Source organism: Lynx rufus, unplaced genomic scaffold, assembly GCF_022079265.1.
Source record: "Lynx rufus isolate CCGP_SWC_20201006 ecotype Redwood Valley unplaced genomic scaffold, mLynRuf1.p SCAF_2, whole genome shotgun sequence".
NCBI lineage: Eukaryota > Metazoa > Chordata > Mammalia > Carnivora > Felidae > Lynx > Lynx rufus.
This window is the reverse complement of record NW_025814834.1, coordinates 63,920,248-63,939,750: the sequence shown is the minus strand read 5'-3', so window position 1 is coordinate 63,939,750 and position 19,503 is coordinate 63,920,248. Positions and strand designations below refer to the sequence as shown.

Here is a 19,503-nt window from a genome sequence, read left to right as displayed (position 1 = left end):
GGGGCTCGAACTCACGGACCGCGAGATCATGACCTGGCTGAAGTCGGACACTTAACCGACTGCGCCACCCAGGCGCCCCAAAATATGACTCATTCTTAACACAGTTCTATTACCCAGGTGACCTCTGTGTCTGCTTTCTTGCCTTATAGTCAAAAGCCAATACGTTTCCTTGCAGATTTCATGTATTTCATGTATTTCCTTCTCTATTCCTTATATACCATATCATTCTCTCTGCTAAAAGAGAAATATCAAAATATTTTTAGTTAAAAGTCTTCAATCAGAAAATAACCTGTCATAACATATAAATTTTTCATGCCCAGATATTTACCCATACGTTTTTCTCTAAGACCCAATAAAATAGTCAAAGAGCCACAGTCTATTTTATATTAAAATGCATGGCTCTAAGGGCTATTTGACATGCAGTAATTATTTGCGTAGTCTTCTAGCCAAGCATAGAAATTGCCAATGTCTCTGCCCTTGAAGGAAATGAACTGTGCAAAAAATTTCAAGCAAACATGATCCAACTGTGTACACAAAAGGGAGATTGCATAAGAAATTCATTGTGTCTCCACCCAAATTTCCCCTCGACTTGCCACAGATCAGCATGTACTTCACCTCTTTGGCACCAATTAAGATCATCAACACATGAGCTTTTCAGCAGAGGAGGACTGATGTACCCTCTCACAGATGGCCAGCATCACATGTTACAGTAATGGCCAGATACGCCACATGGGTAGTGTATAAAAACGGTGGGACTCAGAGCACTTCAGCTCCGATTGCTCTATGTTTAGAATTGCCTCTCTTTCAAGATGGATTTCCTTCATAGGAATGGAGTGCTCGTTATTCAGCATTTGCAGAAGGACTACCGAGCTTACTACAATTTTCTAAATTTTATGTCCAATGTTGGTGATCCCCGGAATATCTTTTCTATTTATTTTCCACTTTGGTTTCAACTTAATCAGACAGTTGGAACCAAGATGATATGGGTAGCAGTCATTGGGGATTGGTTCAATCTTATTTTTAAATGGTAAGCCTTCTGTTTTCTTTCATTTTTTGTAAATCTTATTCTTAAATTTGTAGCTTTGGCTTAATGATCACATTTCAGATGTGTGTAGTTTCTACTTAGAAAATCTTTCAAACATGCCAATTGACTTGAAACACCTATTCATAAATAGAACTTACAAAAAGCATAGAAACGTATACTTGATCTGACTTATAAGTAAATTCCAAACCCTGTAACACATATGTTGTGATTAAACAAGAGGTTAGTTAAATGAGCAGCACCATAATGAACAGATTGATAATTCCAGGGACCACCCAGTCTAAGAATCCAAAGCACCCACAGAAGTTTCCTTACAAGGAAAAAAGTCCCTGTTTTTACTGGAAACTAGGATACCAAAGCTCCAAATGACTGTCATCCTCTGTAATAAGAGACAGACCAGAACCCAGTCTCTTAATCATGAACTTTCCCCATCAACCCTCTGCTTGAGTCATTTTTATAGGAGAGAATAACTAATCTCCGGTTAAGCAATAGTTGTGTGTTTAAATATGTATGCATATTTGTATTTCTTTAAATACAGGATATTGTTCGGTCATCGGCCTTACTGGTGGGTCCAAGAAACTCAGATTTACCCAAATCATTCAAGTTCATGCCTCGAACAGTTCCCCACTACATGTGAAACAGGTCCAGGTAAGCAATTATAGCAGCCTCAAGTTACTAAAGATATTCCAACAGAGAGTCATTATGTATGATTATTATCTAATAACTATATGATATTATATAGGGTATTAAAGAAAATGTCATGAGTAAGGATACTAAAAGTTCGTAAGCACAACAATTGCTAATGAAAAGGAAAGCTTTGTGAACAATCATTTTGTTATTTGTAAAAGGGTAAGTTGGGAGACTACTTTCTAAATGATTTTATATTTGGCATTTATTTCTGGGAAGAATGTAATGGTTTTATTCTAAAAAAAAACCAAAAAAGTTAGCTAGAAGAAATTACCAAAGAACTATATTAAAATTCTAGAAATGTTGACTTGTCTGTTGCTGAGCAACTTTCAAAGTTATTATGGATCTTTTGAGAATCTCATGAATGAGGTAAGGACTTCCTGGTTTTACTACTGCCAGTAGAGATTATTTCTAATCATAGACTTTTTTCTTTCAAATTTCTTTTTTTCTCTTGTATATATAGAATATAAATAGACTTCTTGGGCCACTTCCTTTTATAAGTAAGATTCTGTATGAGTGTAAAATATTTACTATGAAAATTGAGTTTAAGTTTTGAAAAGGTTTTTAAAATATATATTAAGGTAAAATTACATGTTGTGTTAATTTATAAGAATGTGTGACATACCTTACCACAGTTTGTTACATAGCATAAAATTCTTTCCATTTGACATCCTGAAACTCATGCTGAATATAGTCAATGTGTAAGTTCCTAATGAGTTCTCTGAATATCTTCTTTCTTGCTCCCATAAAAGTACACATCCATCTGTTATATTATTTATCATACTGTACTGTAATTAATTTGGCTCCTCCAATAGGCTATGCATTCCGTCAGGACAGAAATGATGTATATTTTTTCTTTGTGAAACCAACGTTGGATGGACGGATGGATGGATGGACAGACGGACGGATGGATGGATAACCTTTGAGACAATTGAAATGCTACTTTGGTTTATCCCAGAATTTCCCAGTGTGTGTTCTATCTCATAAAACATTTTCTGGAAAAGAAAAGGAATAGTGCATTCTATATTCACTCCCTAAAGATTTACAGCTCATGTAAGAGTGTAAAAGGCTCTGAAAAATCTGGTATAAGATGTAGCTTTGAAAGAAGTAGATCTATAAGAAATAGATTGTCTTTTTTAATGTAGTGGTTTTCAAAGAGGTGTGTTTAATCTGAATAAATCTCCACTTGGTAAAAACTCATGGTGAACATCAAAGTAAAGTGATCTTTTAAAAAAATCAAGCAGCATGGGAAAGACATTCTGGGAGCAAAAAGGCTGCAGGCTTCATGTGTCAGGACTGATGCCCTTTACGGCTTCCCTGGTCCATTTCATGACAAAGACACCTTTTGCAGTGGCCAGACACAAGACAGGCACTGAGGTATCTGCTAGTTTATAGCAGTTAATTGTAAGTCAGTTGGTAAACCAGAACACAGTAATGATACCCTTCAGATGTTTTGACTTTTCAGCCCAAGGAAAATAAATGGATTCCAGATCCAACACAAGTACTTTAATTTTCTCAACAATTAAAAACAACTAGCCATGAAAAATAAGCAGGGATGTGGCAGATTTGGGTGTAACAGCTCAAGTTCTTAATTAGCCTTGAACATTTTGATTTCTAGAATTTGATGAACTTGAAAAATCTGAAAAAAAAATTTCTTGAAATAGTGTTTTGAGGCTCAATTTGACTCAACTTCTTTTATTTCTACCTATTCCTAAACATTACATATAGCCTGTGGGTTTTTTTTTTCCTGAGTTGTTTGTAACTTTCATGGCTAATATGCTATTCTGTGATCTACTTCTAATACTGATACACTATTAACCACCTTTCAAATGGATCAGCACTTTGTTGTTGCAGGAAGTCCATCTGGCCATGCAATGGGCTCATCATGTGTCTGGTATGTCATGGTAACAGCTGCCCTGAGCCACACTGTCAGTCGGATGGATAAGTCGTCTACCACTCTGCACAGGTCAGCTTTGCTCCAGTGTCTGTACCACTGGAATGTGAATACAGAAAGTCTTGAATACAGAAAGACTTTTTAAAACATTTCCTTTGGCATATTTTTAGTTGTTGAAATGTGCTTATCCTATTCTATCATAGCCAAAATAGCAAAATGAATAGAAAGTTAATATTTTGCTTTAAGGTAATCTACTCTTTGGCTCAGAGCTATTGCCACATTGGTCGGAAATGTTTAATTGACTAATGGCTTGCTGGAAGTGCCTTTGGGTTTCCATAATACATTATCACTTTAGTAGCTCGTAAATAAGCCGTCTAAAATTACATAAGGAAGTATTTTTGCATGCACATTCCCTTGCTTTAAGATTAACAAGAAGTTTTGAGAATCATCATTCCCTTTGAATGTATCAGTTCAGAAAAATTACGTTTTCTTCTTTGAATAGCCAACATTTTTGACATCAATAACATATTCTAGCTTAAAAGACTATTCAACCTTTTTAATTAAAAACATTCTAAAGGCAAACTTAAATTTGAATGTTAGTAGATTTAATGTTACTAGAATCATAATGTTTAGAAAGGCCTACAACTTTAAGATTATTCATAATTCTAATAGGAATTGGGATGTTTCCTTCTCTTCTCTCCTGAAATGCTTTTAATTATCATTAAAACAATCCTGGCGGGGCGCCTGGGTGGCGCAGTCGGTTAAGCGTCCGACTTCAGCCAGGTCACGATCTCGCGATCCGTGAGTTCGAGCCCCGCGTCGGGCTCTGGGCTGATGGCTCAGAGCCTGGAGCCTGTTTCCGACTCTGTGTCTCCCTCTCTCTCTGCCCCTCCCCCATTCATGCTCTGTCTCTCTCTGTCCCAAAAATAAATAAACGTTGAAAAAAAAAATTAAAAAAAAAAAAAAAAAAAACAATCCTGGGCATCACTTGAATCATAAATTATTACACTACTGAGATAAGATTTTTCAGTTAATTACTTAAGAATACTATAACATATACCATTATGTTAAAGTTCTTCTAAAATAAAAAATTTCCAGGGTGCCTGGGTGGCTCAGTCGGTCGAACATCTGACTTTTGATTTCAGCTCAGGTCATGAACTCATGGCTTCGTGAGTTCAAGCCCACATCGGGCTCTGTGCTGACAGTGTGGAGACTGCTTGGGATTCTCTCTCTCTCTCTCTCTCTCTCTCACTCTCTCTCTCTCTCTGCCTCTCCTCCACTCATGCTGTCTCTGTTTCTCTTAAATTAAATAAACATTTACAAATTAAAAAAATAAAATTAAAAAATTCCAAGATCTATTGCACATTCCACTTTTAAAGTAATATTGGACAATAAAGGAAACAAACCACCAAAGAGATTTGGGTATTTTCAAAGTTTATTTTAGTGAGACTGCAACTTGTACGCCTTAAGGTGTTTATTATCCAACCGCAAACAACAACAGTAAAGCATTGTAATGAAGAGAAATTAACATTTTCTATCCATGGACAAGTTTTCAAAATAGGAATCTTAACAAGCCTCACCTTTTCTCTGTAGTTCATTTCTTCCTCAAATTTCCAAACCTTAAAAAACCTTTCTTTCAAAAAAAATTCTATGATTCCCTTTAGATTTTTATAACTGTAACTTTTCCTTTGTCCATCAATATTTATTGAGTGCCTACTCTTTATCTTAATATTACCAAATTCCTGTTTATTCTTCTTCCCTATGCATAACTCCTGCTTACCTCTTCTTGGAAAGTCTCATTTCTTTCTATTTAGTTTTTTCCATAACCAGTCTGGTCCAATTATCAGGAACAAACATTTGGGAGCAAAACCCCAAGGATTCCTATAACTGAATATTGCTAATTCTTTATTAAAATGATGAGCTTGGACTTCAATATTTTTGTAAGCTTTATTGCACATTGCTACTTCTAAACTAAAGTATATAATGTTTAGGTCAATTCCCTTGTCTTTTATTTTCTATATGTGAAAAAACAAGGAATCAGGACTCTTGAGACTCTGTGAAATTGCACCAAATGAAAATTTGCCCCTGATGAAATGCTTGTATGATTTTCATCAGAGTGGCAGTGGACTCTCCAGTGAATTTTCTCCAGAGAAAAAAATGTTGAGAGGATAAAGATGAAGCACATACCACTGAGAGTAAAAATGTATATGATCCTTTCTAGGTCTTCCTGGATATTAATAATTCCCCCCAAACTTGAATTTACCATACTCCTTTAAAATAATTATCAGGGTATCAAATTATCTTCCTTTTATAGCATTTATTAAAATCTCAGGATATCGCACTGGTCAAGTTTAATGCATTGCTAAATTGTAGGAACCTCTGTTAAAACTTTTCGAATCTTACGAAGCACATGGAAACATTTTGGGGAGAGAAAAGTCTCTAGAATCATAATGTTATATCACAGAAGAGCCCTCTGAGAAAGATCATCTGGTGTCACCCCCTTAATTTTATGAGTGATACAATTTCTCTACTTTTTACACTTATATCTATTCTTCCATCGTAGACTGACCTGGTCATTTCTTTGGAGTCTTTTTTGGTTGATTCAAATCAGTGTCTGCATCTCCAGAGTATTCATAGCAACACATTTTCCTCATCAAGCTATTCTTGGAGTACTTGGTGGTAAATATGATCACTTACCTTTAGTTGTATCCTTGGAAAGCTTTAGTGTCATTTGTTTTATGTTGTTAGATTCTCCCTGGTAGGTAGTATCCCAGTCTCAGGTAATTCTGTCAAGCCACTGATACTAAATGCTACCCTGGGAGTGTAAGCAGTTCAACACACCTCTCAAATCCTCCATGTACACAATGGCACAGTCTCATTCGATGGCATTAGCACATAACCCGCAGGGAGATGGGGCTTCTCTGAAGTGTGGCCAGGGCCACGTCTGACTCCCAAGCCTTCACCTCAGACAGCCTGCTCGTGTCTTGGTTCGGGGACTTCATAATGGCCCTCCAGCCTGCATACTATGCCACTGTCTTTGATACACCTGAAGTGATTATTACATGACCATGGACTTCATTTAGCAGCTGCTTTGTATTCCTGAAGCGGCGCTCCCCATGACTGAGTTTCCCCCACGCACCTTTTAAAGGCTCTGTAGTTAATTGGCTATGGCAATTGAAATATTAATTGCAAGTACCCAAATCAGTGCTCTGCCTATGTAGTATTTGTCTCCCAGTGCCACAGATTCCTGAGTGATCCACCTGCGCCAACAGGGATGGTTGAAAAGACCATGCGGGCAAGTGTGTGTTTTTATTTAAGAAAGGGGCTTTGGAAAATGGATAGAACCTAGATGTCTAAAGACTTTTATCATGAAGACAGTGGTAAATTCTTTAATGCAGAGAGGGATGATTCCTGAGGGGCTTGAGGGCTCATGGTCATCTTCAGTGTCTTTTTCTGATCCTCAGGCATGCTTGTGGCAGAGGCTTTTGAGCACACTCCAGGCATCCAAACAGCCAGTCTGAGCACATACCTGAAGACCAACCTCTTCCTCTTTCTGTTTGCACTGGGCTTTTACCTGCTTCTCAGACTGCTTGACATTGACCTGCTGTGGTCTGTGCCCATAGCCAAGAAGTGGTGTGCCAACCCGGACTGGATCCACATTGACACCACACCTTTTGCCGGACTCATGAGAAACCTTGGGGTGCTCTTTGGCTTGGGCTTTGCAATCAACTCAGAGATGTTCCTTAGGAGCTGCCGAGGGGAAAATGGCTACAAGCTGAGCTTTCGGCTGCTTTGTGCTGTGGTCTCGTTGATCACATTGCAGCTCTACCATTTCATCAAGATCCCCACTCATGCAGAGCATTTATTTTATGTGCTGTCTTTCTGTAAAAGTGCATCCATCCCACTGACTGTGGTTGCTCTGATTCCCTACTGTATTCATATGTTAATGAAACCAAGTGAAAAGAAGATTAATTAGAGTTGTACAGGGAGTTAGTGCTCTGTGGCCCCAGCCTGACACTCCTGTTCCATCCTGCAGCAGAACCACGGGCAGGGGGAGACTGGAGGCTTCCAAGCAGAGGTCACAAAATGGCAGCCACTGGCCCCATCCCACTATACCTATGTTTAGTTTGGCCTTCACAGTGGTCTCTCCCCACCCCAATTTAAATTAGTTGCCAACATTTGAAAACCAGAATATTTGGCATAAAAGTCTGAACTGTGTTTTCTTGAAAAATCTGACAATATGGCACCTCAGGACCTGCATTCCCTCCTGGAAACAATCTACTGTTATTGACTGTCCCTAGTAAGAAGCAGCATTCTCTATTTTCTCACAGTCTTTAGCACCCCAACAGGAGCCTCAGTCAGTTGTCATTACTATAAGAAGGTCAGGGTGCTTATGGCTCCTGTGGGCATTTTAGTGGGAGCCCCCCTCAAATCCAATCCCCTCAGTTTTCAGATAAGGAGAGGGAAATTCATTCAGGAGAAAAAACTTGCTGTTGTCACACCACTGTCAGAACAGGAATTAGAACCCAAGTCTTCTGACATATACTTCCATTACACTGTTTTGTTTCTTCATTTTTAAGAAGTAAAAATCTGTAAGAGTGAATGCTTCTGTGATGATTGCCATGTAAATCAGCTGTTTTTCCAGAAATGTCATTAAAATGCCACAACCTGTTTGACTCACACCATGCAGGGTGTTGATGGGGCCAGCGATGGCTCTAGATGTGGCTACATATCCAGGGGAAAGGGGTCAGGTTACTGTATAGACTTGAACCTCTGCTTAACTCCTGGTCTCTTTTTGCAGTAGTGCTTTCCAGTGTCAATAAATGCTGCTGAAGATGCTCTGCTCAGAACATTATTTACCAGTCTTTCAAAACCAAGAAAATCAAGTCCTTTCCTCAAGGTCGTGCTCCAACCCAAGAAAACTATTAATTGCATCTATCTATTTGGGTTAATCTCTATGTATACTGAGCTGTGATGAAAAATCTATAGCTTTACTTTAGAGAATTATTATTGAAAGAATATTAATATTATACTGAGAATTTCTCAACAAGAGTTTTTCCCCCCCTTTTCCTTTCATTGTGTCCAGTAATTTTGGACTTTAAATTGATAAGTATGTCATTCCAATCAGGTACATTTTGAGTCAGACTTTGCTACACAACTTAGTTGCCTGTGGTCCATTACAGTGTTTTATGTAACTCTACTCAAAAATATAAATACGTGAATTATTTCAGATGATATAATAAACCATCCATAAGTATTTATGAAAACTTAACAGTTCAAGTAAGTACTAGTTGGCAAAACATTAGTTGAGGGTAACAAAAACTCGAAAAATCAAAGATTTTCCTCGAAAGGAAATTATTGTTTCCTCCTATAAATGTATTTATAGAGTATATGCTGTTGCTTTTACAAGACACACAAAAAAGTTTTGGGTTTTTTTAATGTTTATTTATTTTTGAGAGAGAGAGACAGAGAGACAGAGAGTAAGCAGGGAAGAGACAGAGAGAGAGGGAGACACAAATCTGAAGCAGGCTCTGGGCTCTGAGCTGTCAGCACAGAGCCCGACACTGGGCTTGAACTCACGAACCATGAGCTCATGACCTGAGCTGAAGTCAGATGCTTAACCGACTGAGCCACCCAGGTGCCCCACAGCTTTGTTTTTAAAGGTAATTGAACTTGGTTTCAGTGGTCAGGTGATTCCTAAGCAAGAAGCTGAGGGATGAAGAAAGATCATCTTAAGAATGAAATTTGTCTCGTGTTGAAGGGACATTCGGGGTGAAAGAGAAAAGAATGGTTCTTAAGGTAATGACTTCTGGTTGTTGGTTCAAGCCCCTCTGCCCCAGTGTTGCCTTTAGAAGTTCATTTCAGTCCTTTGACCCTTTTCAATACGTGTGTCTCATCCAGTACTCTCCTGCACTTGCCAAGGAGCTCACTGCTCTCAGGACCCCTTTGTCAAAGTTTGAGATTAATGTTAGTTTGGAGGAATCTTCCATCCCAACACAGTCTCAGACTGCTTCTCACCAAGCCTGGGGAAAACTGGGGCATTAACAGCCAGGGGCTGCTGCTCCAATGCTCACTCCACCATACATCCCTCCTCGGTTCCCAGAGAGAAGCGCTCCCCAGGCACCCATAGTGAGCGCCCTCTGTTGGGTGACACTTGACCCTCAGAAGGGGAATAGGATGAGGTGTGGGTTCATTTACTATAATTAATCGCCAACAAATCCACCCTATCTGCCATCAGGCTGAAAGTCCCCATGTGATGAGATTTCCCTTTTTACTCTAGTTGAAGTCTCCTGGAGGGATCCATATGGTGGCAAATTGCTTCTGCAATGGAAACTGCTTAGGCAGCAAGAGGAACAGCTTCTCACAGCCTTGGAGAAAATGCCTCCCTTTAATAATGATGGAAAAGACTCTTCTGCTTCCAATTTATTTGCTAAACGTAAGTGGAATTGAGCTCATTTGACTCACTGTTACTATATCCATATATTCAAAATGTCTACACATCTACATATTCAGGAGAAAAATGTCAATATTATGAGCTCTTAGGATGAGAAAATCAAGACAAGCGACTTGAGAGACTGCCCAATCAAACACACATTTGAAAAGAGAAGCCAAGTAATTTATTATTGCCGAAACTAGCTTTCAAGATGAGTGTTGAATCCCTTTTCTCTGACAACCTATTGATTGGACATCTGCATTAGGTTAAATTGGGCCTTCTCTAGATCTATTTCAGTATAACAGAAGAGAGAGTTTTAAAAATGCATTATAAGATGCCCTTGAAAGTTATATCTGTAAATAAATGCTTTATATTTATTCACAATCTGTAAATAAATTCAAGATCAAATTGGTACATACAGATACAAAAAACCTTGGTATAAGAAAAAGTCAAAGACTTGGTTTTAAAATGTGACTCTTAAGTATTGTAAAACCATACATTCTAGCACTCTTCAACTGAACTTTTTACAATAACGGAAAGCCACTAGCCACGTGTGGCTCTTGGGCTTTTGAAATGCAGCTAATGTGACCCAGGAACTGCATTTCAAAATTGTATTTACTTTTATTTTTGTTTTTTTTTTTAACATGTTTTGAGAGACAAAGAGACAGAGCGGGAGCCGGGAGAAACAGAGAGAGGAGACACAGAATCTGAAGCAGGCTCCAGGCTGTGAGCTCTCAGCACAGAGCCTGACATGGGGCTCAAGCCCACAGACCTCGAGATCACGACCTGAGTCAAAGTCAGCCACTTAACCGACTGAGCCACCCAGGCGCCCCTGTATTTACTTTTAATTAACTTAAACTTAAATAGTCATGTGTGTGTCTAGTGGCTACTGAATTGGACAGCACAGATCAAGTCCTATAGTGCTTTTCCTTAAAGAAAAAAAAAAGTATTTTTTATATTGTCACCTGCACTACAGTCCTGTGTGAGACAACATGAATGGTATCTGCTTTATTTTACATGAAGAAAGTGAAGCATCAGTGATTTGCTTACATAACATACACAAGGTATGTTTACCCTAGCCCAGAGATCTTTGATTTCATTTGAGATTATGGATGTTAATAACATGCATGTTAATTTCCAGATGAAAATAATCATAGTTACTGTTAACAAGGTATAAGACATGTATAGTGACAGGGAAATTCTAATTCCGAACCTTCCACATTAAAAAAAAAAAAAATAACTTGTGTGGTAACTGGCACTAAACATTTCTGGGGCTGGGAGAACTCGAGTGACTATAAAAAGTTAACAGTAGGCTCTGCTGCATGTCCCAGCGAGACCTAAGATTCCCTCTCTGTGCAGCATCCTTCTCTCTCACTCTGTCCTGCAAGCTCTAGTCACCCTGGTCTCCCTAGACTCTTAGCTCTCAGTTGCCTCAAATCAGGAGGTCTAGTTCCCTCTTGCTACACGGTGTCCTGAAACCCTCTAAGGGCCACTAGGCTGGATAGAGTTTTATCCAATATTCACGACCTCATCCTGAAGTTTGGGTGACTGACTCTCTGACCAAGTTTTCCTGCTTGTCTGGGTCTACCACACCTGTATGTTGGACACCAGTACTTCTGTGTATATTCAGAAACTGTTCAAAAAAGGATCCCTAGTGTCCAATTGCACCTGTGGATTTTGCCCTCATTGAATGACTGTTGTGGCCACTTTGGAAATTACAAATCGCTTTCTGAATGAATACGTGGACCTCAGTGCTGCCAAGAAACTAAGGCGGCATTTTGGGGCTCCTGGGTGGCTCAGTTAAGTGTCCGACTTCGGCTCAGGTCACAATCTCACAGCTTGTGAGTTCGAGCCCTGCATCGGGCTCTGGGCTGACAGCTCGCAGCCTGGAGCCTGCTTCAGATTCTGTGTCTCCCTGTCTCTCTCTGCCCCTCCCCCACTCACACTGTCTCTCTCTCTCTCTCTCTCTCTCTCTCTCTCTCAAAAAATAAACATTAAAAAATTTTTAAAAAAACACTAAGGTGGCCTTTAAAATTTTTCCTCCCCCCACCCCTTACCTTTAATGCTTTGTGATGGTCATTTCACACTGAAGGTCATATGGTGGTGCCACTTGTTAACTTAAAAAAAAAAGACATATTTTTTTTTTCTTAAAAAGAATTATTAGCAGCAGGAGAGGTCTATAAGAAGCAACAATCCTGGAAACTTCTGCCAAATGACAGCAACTTATGGGAAAATTCTAGGAATTAGAAGTGCTTCTCTTTTGCTCTGCAAAGGACAAGTGCAGTCCGCGTCAGAATTGAGGCTGGTTTAGTGTGGCGTACTAATTACCGTCTTTGCTCGTCTTTGATGGAGATCACAGTAATGACGCGGGAGGAATCCCAGTGCATTTCTTTTGGCAGCACCAAAGTGATTGCTCTCAAGGAGGGAGAAAATTCAAAGACTGAGGTTATGAAGGTTAGAGTAAAGCCGATTAATTATTTTCTGTTTTGAATTTTTAAATTTCTTAGAACCATTTCTTTTCTTCTAACGTTCTGCCGTGCGATACTGAAAAGAATCTGTCTTCAGTTCAAAACCTGATATCTCCCGAAGAACACTGTGTCTGAAAGAACTGCCAGGACCCGGGTGGTAATGTCTGAAGGGCGGCACCGTGGTCCTGCCGGTGAGGTTTAGGGCACAAAGCAGGGCCCGCAAAAAGGAGCATTCGCTCTGGCAGCACCTCGGCCCATTGCCAGTTCTGGCTCAGAGCAGAAAGCACTTCCATGGGACAATCTGCACACCCTGCGGGAGCGGCAGGCCATATGTGTGCCTGGAAAAGAAAGCCAGAACTAATTAAGATGAAGTGCTTCTTTCCTCCTCTAGCTGTCACCTGCCCTTGCACGTCAGTTGGGGCAATCACATTCTGACTTTTCCCTGGATTCACCGTGTGTCTTATGAACAGTAGCGGCCAGATTGTCTTCCTTGCTCACACATTCTGCCATTAATGGAAGGGCTCTCTAAGGGTGGTCATTGTATTTACATATCAATGCCTTTCACAGACACCACCCTTGCCCTCAAGCTCAATAATTCCACATTAAAAGCATCTGGGCCTTGCGATTTCTTTCTTCTATGGAATCATTCTCAACTCTGCCTTTTTATGATTCTTTGAATGAAAGAAATTGGAGAGGTGTTGCTAGCTTTCCATATGAAGTTTGCATTGACTTAACAAAGGGAGAGGAAATGTTCCTGTCTGAGTTTGGGAGATTTTATTGTGCACCTTATTTTTTTAGCACTGAAATGTTGATGCCCTGCTCATGCTGGCCAATCAAGAGGCAGTGCCACACATCCCTAGGTGGATCCCAAAGGGTGTCAGAACACAGCGGGGTAGGTGCTAGCAAATTCAAAGACAAAGAGATGTATGAGACTGAGGAGTTTGGCAGCAAGCTCACTGGACTGGAGCCACGGGACCTACATTCTAGTCCAGTCTAGTGAGTCTCCACATCTAACCACTGTGATGCCAGGAGGCCAGTGAACGTTGGAGGCCTCAGTTGAGTACTTTCTCAAGTGAGGGGCTTAAAATGGGCTTAGAAGGGAAGGTTCGTGTATTCCAACCCTGACATTCTGCAACTCTCAGGGTCTCAGTCAAGTTGGAAGAAGAGCCAGAGCGTATTAAATTTTACTTATATGCAATGAACAAGGCTGTAAATTCTAAAAATTACTGCATTTTTAATTTGCTGCTTTAATAAACAAATTTGGATTTGTGTAATACATTTCTGTCTTTAAAACAATCTACTCCAATTAGAATCCGAGTTTTATAGCTATGAAAAGAGATCCTGGAGACATGAAATAATTTAACTGATGCTACTGGGCAAAATTATTAACATGAGAATATTCAGACTTCCTACTCACCTAGCTTACAGAAGAGATCCTATAATGAAATTACCAGCTCCATTTCTCCTTCCTCAACATCCTAATGAGGAAATTTTTCTTGCCGGAAGAGATACTAAGGGGATATGTGTAATAGGCTGAGTGAGAAGAAGTGAAGGAGGAGGGAAGTTTGCTTCGTGGGAGAGGGATTGGAGGTGCTTAACCAACTGTGCTGTGTGGGGAAAGTGACTAGAAGCTTGAAATAGCATTTTAGTAGGTTTGTTGAGGACTAATTATGGCTCCCTCAAAGATGTAAAGACGAAATTTACTTTTTAACTCTTTGTGGCTGTTGAAATGTGCTTCTTGAATGTAACACCATTTTAACACCAAATTATGTGGTACCAAGATTTTGAGGACTACCATGCTAAATGAAAATTAGAGATCCCTTTCCAAACAGCTTCTAAGATTGCCTCAAGTTCAAACAGGACCCTTTTTGTTTATGCTTTTATTTTCTCTTGAATCCCCCTGCCTACCCACCTGACAAACACTTACTAAGTGCCTTTAGGTGCTAGAGATGCATGGGTGAGCTCAACATAGAACTTTCCCTGCCAGAGATCCCAAGGTTCCAGGCTCGCCTGATGCAGCTCTGGGTGGGTGGACACCAGTGGATGCCATTGGCCTGTGGGCTTGGAAGAATTGGGTGGAGACTTTATCTAGCTACAAATTAGATGGCAACATTATTCCCCATCTATTCTAACCCATCCTATTTCAAATTCATCCTCTTCTTGAATCACTTTCTTTTCCCTGGCTTTATTCTGCCAATAGATCCAGATCATTCCCAGGCTAACAACAATTTCGTCATATGAGAGGATGAGAAATCATGACCCTCAAAACACCAGATCTCTAAGTAAAAGCCCGCTTCACTTGTAAAAGCATTAATAAAGCAGGGTACCTGGAATGTTCCCAGAAAACCACTAGAATGAGCTGCAAGGATTTCCTTTCAGTGTTATCTCCTTTTCATAGCAGTGACATTTGAAAGAAGACTGTGATTAATTCTTTCTTCAACTGATGTTTCGGAATACCTCTAGATATCAAGGTCATATTTTAAGGTCATTTAAGTACACATCAATACCTCAACATGGCATTATTTATACTTACATTTCAGTATTTTTTTTTTTGTTAACAAAAGTATCTATAACAATAGTATCTATCTATTGAGATTGTGTTCATCGGGAAGCCTGGTGGCTCAGTTGGTTGGGCGTCTGAGCGTTGGGGCATCACATTGGGCTCTTTGATGACAGCTTGGAGGCGGGAGCCTGCTTCAGATTCTGTCTCCGTCTCTGCCCCTCCCTGGCTCAAGTTCTGTCTCTCTCTCTCTCAAATATAAATAAACATTTAAAAAAAAATTAAAAAGATTGCGTTCATCGGTAATTAACAGCAACATCTACAACTACAAAAAAATACTTCAGTGGCTTAAACAAATGAGAGGTGTCTTCTTCACATGGAACAGGATGGCTGGAGGTAGGCAGCTCAGGCTGGAGTAGCTGCTCAAGGATGTCCAGGAATCAGGCTCAGTCTATTTTCTTGCTCTGCCATCCGTGGTGTATGGCTTCTGACCAGATGACCACCACAGCATGGCTGCCGTGCCTCCAGGAAAGAAGAAATGAGGAAGGAAAACAGCCTTTCTTCAGCCTAGCCTTATTCTAGAAGGCTGTGTCTGTATTTCATTGATCAGAACAGTGTCATGGTCTCCCCTGGCCTCAAGGGAGTCTAGGAAGGGAGAGACTTGACTTTCCAACCTCTGTAGTAGAGGCAAGCAAGGGAAAAGGATGTAGAATTGGGTGTCAAGTAAGCCAGCCTGACACCTGCACGGTGACTTCTCCCATATATAACAATAAAAGCAACTTACCTGCTAACTGGTTTCACAATAACATACAAAAATTGTGAGGGAACACTACTTTCTAAATTATAAAATGCTTCATGAATGTTATCCCAGGGTATATTTAAATGATTAATCGAATTTTCATCTTCCAAGAAATTCTATTAAGACATTGTGCATCTTTTAGTTTGATTCCATTCTTGATATATTAGAAATATGTACCCTCAACAAATAAATTTGGAGTAGTTTCTTTCTTTCCTGTAATCATTCATAATAATTTTTGACATTTGTCTGGGTCACCTTGGGCGAACATTTCCCTTTCTATCTCCAGTCATTGTGTTGTTCTCCAATTTATCTTTTTGTATCTGAGAGTAGGACCTGTACCTGAATTATACAAAGGATGGAACTGCAGATTCACCAGCTACATATTCTTCTTCCTTTTTCTACTGCACTTTCTGTCCTGGTGCTGATTTATTGGGCTGAGTAGCTGCATGCAGACAGCTACATGTCAGTCACGTGTATCCTGATTACTCATTATGAGCCTTAGGATGCCATACGACTCACTAATGAGCACATTATAATGCTGGCCAGTGCTAATTAGATGATAATCATGTGCACTGCTTTATTTACAGTCTATTCATTTAAATTAATTGGGCATTTAATTGAACACAGTGTGAAAGAAATTGGAATTGGGTTTTAAAGTTTGTTTAAGTTATTTTCATCTCCCACCTCTTATAGGCAGGTGACATTATTCACTTGATCTGGAAATTCAGAGCAAATACAAATGGACTAAATATTTGTTTTATAATGATACACACACATATGTAAAGTTATCTCAAAATGGGTTTGGAAACAGCAACCAAATTTGCAATTTTTTGATCTCTACTAACATACTTATGTGACCTGATTACAGAGAGATTCTGCATGCATAAGAGATAGTATTAAATCCAGCACTTAGTTGGAAATATGAAGTAGGATCCTAAACCAACCTAATGGAAATGTTCTGTTATTTTCTTAGGGTAGGAGATTTACATTTAATTCATGAATAAATATGTGGCAAACTATACCTAATTATGATCCTATGTATTTTCCTCTTTCAGGACACAATATCAAAATACCTCAGGGTATACATTTTTAAATGAATGCATAATTGCCAAAAATTGCACGCATGAATGCATTGCTAAATTCAAAGTGTCTTTTCATTGAAATTATTTCTTACAAGCATACATAGAGTAGACCTCGAGTCACTATATGAAAGAGTTTCCAGACAAAATAATCTAGAGGTCAATTCTACTTTTTTCTCAAATAACATCATTTCTGTTTTGTGGTTATCTGCTCTCATGCAATTTTGAGATGTACCAAATGACTCAGGGTGTCTTTTCTAAATAAGTTGGAAAGTGTGCTGCTCTAATTATTTATAAGAATTGCTTAAAGAAAAAAAATCATAAACAAATCTTATAAATTACCTGGGATAAAACTTGTCTTGGGAAGAGAACTCAAGGGGATTAGATGAAATGGCAATTTAAAAAATTAAATTGTATTACGTTAAACAATCTTAGTTTTCTCTCTTTGTCGACTCAAACCAGTAAATCAAGTAAAATTAATGATGTGAAGAATTTTAACCACTCTGATAAGGGCCTATATGACTCTGTCACCATAATGTTTGATTCTGCCAGATTCTACCACGATGCTTGTTACTTCAAATGAGTGTCATGATCTTCAATCTAAACAAGTTCTGCAAAATTTGCAAGTACGGTATAAAAACATGTTCCCAGGGAGAAGCTGGGCTCATGTTTTTATAAGACTCAAATCATGCAGGGACAACTGAGGCCCAGGCCAGGAAATCCACAAAACTGGATATTCTAACTCTATCTTTTGGAGATAGTAGCTGCTAGTCACATATAGCTAGTGGGAATTTGACATGTGGCTAGTCTGAACTGAGCTGTACTACAAGTATAAACACACATCAGATTCTAAATATTTAATATGATAAAGTAAAATTTAAATTTAAACTAAAAGATTTTATTAATAATTTTATATCGATTATATGCAATAGTAATATTTTGTATATTTTGGATTAAATGAAATATATTAGCATTAATTTCACTTGTTTCTTTTTCCTTTAATGTGACTAGAAAATTTAAAATTACACATGTAGTTTGCATTAGTGACTTATATTTCCATTGGAAGGCACTGCTGTAACCTAATGGGCTGGTTGTCTTGGGGCTGACAAATTATTCACTACTTGTATACATTTAAAATGATTATTCAACCAAGAGTCTTGAGTTATCACTGTATACCAAGTACTGAGAAAGTAGTAGGGATACTATGAACTAGACACAGTCCCTGTCCTCAAGGACCACAGACATTTAGTATGTGCAGGGAGCTGTGGCCATACAGAGGATAAATGACTGGAAATAAAGACTACCAAAAATTTGGTAGAAATCCTTCCAGGTATCTCTTTAAGCATATAGATACATACAAACACATAAACACAGACACATATATACATAACAGATGTGTGAGGTGTGTGTGTGTGTCTGTGTGTGTGTATAGATAGAGAGAGAGAAAGAGGTGGGTAGATGGTATCATACCACCCATCATGATCAGAAACTCACTTTTTCTGTACAGCATATAATGGACATAGTTTCACAAAAACAATAAACATAGGTCAATAGAATCATTTTATTGGCTTCATGGTAAATATCACTGTATATATGTGTCTAAACTAATTTTACCTTTTCCCCATCCTTTTATTTATGGACTTTTAGATTGTTTCCAAGTTATTCTGAACAATAAAGGAAGAGACAACAATGCTCAGTTTTGTGATTAGAAATTTAGAATAAACTATGAGAAGTGGGATTTCTGGTGAATCAATTTCTGGACTCTCTTCTGTTCCTGTGATGTATCTTTCAAATCCAGTTTCAGTACCTACTGTTTTTATTATTGTGCCTCTGTGCTACATTTTTTCTCCTTTTGTTTTAATTTGTTCACTTTATTAAAAAAATTTTTTTTTTACTTTTTAATGTTTATTTATTTTGAGGGAGAGAGAGACAGAGTGAGAGAAGGGGAGGGGCAGAGAGAGAGGGAGACACAGAATCTGAAGCAGGCTCCAAGGCCTGAGCTGTCAGCACAGAGCCGGTGCGGGGCTCCAACTCATGAACAGTGAGATCATGACGTGAGCCAAAGTTGGACACTTAACTGACTGAGCCACCCAGGCACCTTACCTTTGTCTTTTAAAGTAATATGTTTTATTGCTATTTGTTAAATTTGTAACTAATTTCTACCATGGAATATGAGGCTCCAGTTCTCTTACTCTCATGTCCTATCGCTATATCACCTCTCCCACATCTTTTTATCCCCTTTCATAACCTATCTCTAATTTTGGTTTAGATCAGCATTCAGCATTTACATTGGTATGGCTTTGTAAATAGCATTCTTGGGTGAGTCATGCAATTGTATTATATTACAAATAATATAAATATATTTCCTTTCATGCAGAAGTTTTCTTTTCCCCCAGAGCTAATAGCTAATACTCTTCTTTGTCTCTCTCTGTGTCTTTCTGTATACGCATCGATAATTCACCGGCAAACTCTGCCAGACGGTATGTTGGAAAGTATAGTAGAATCACGATTTTCCTAGAGACATCCCTCTTGGAACCTCATTTCCTTATTTCAGTTGGGGCTGGCTATTTACTATAACTACAGCATAGTTGGGATTTCCCT

At 38.8% G+C, this 19,503-nt stretch overlaps 1 protein-coding gene across 1 annotated transcript; it reads left to right on the top strand.

Moving 5' to 3' along the window:
* Positions 1 to 809: 809 nt before the first annotated feature.
* G6PC2 (glucose-6-phosphatase catalytic subunit 2) lies at positions 810 to 7,599 on the top strand. Its single transcript, XM_047082566.1, has 5 exons — positions 810 to 1,027; positions 1,581 to 1,690; positions 3,584 to 3,695; positions 6,187 to 6,302; positions 7,088 to 7,599. Exons 1-5 carry the CDS (start codon positions 810 to 812, stop codon positions 7,597 to 7,599), a joined length of 1,068 nt encoding a protein of 355 aa, XP_046938522.1.
* Positions 7,600 to 19,503: the final 11,904 nt, after the last annotated feature.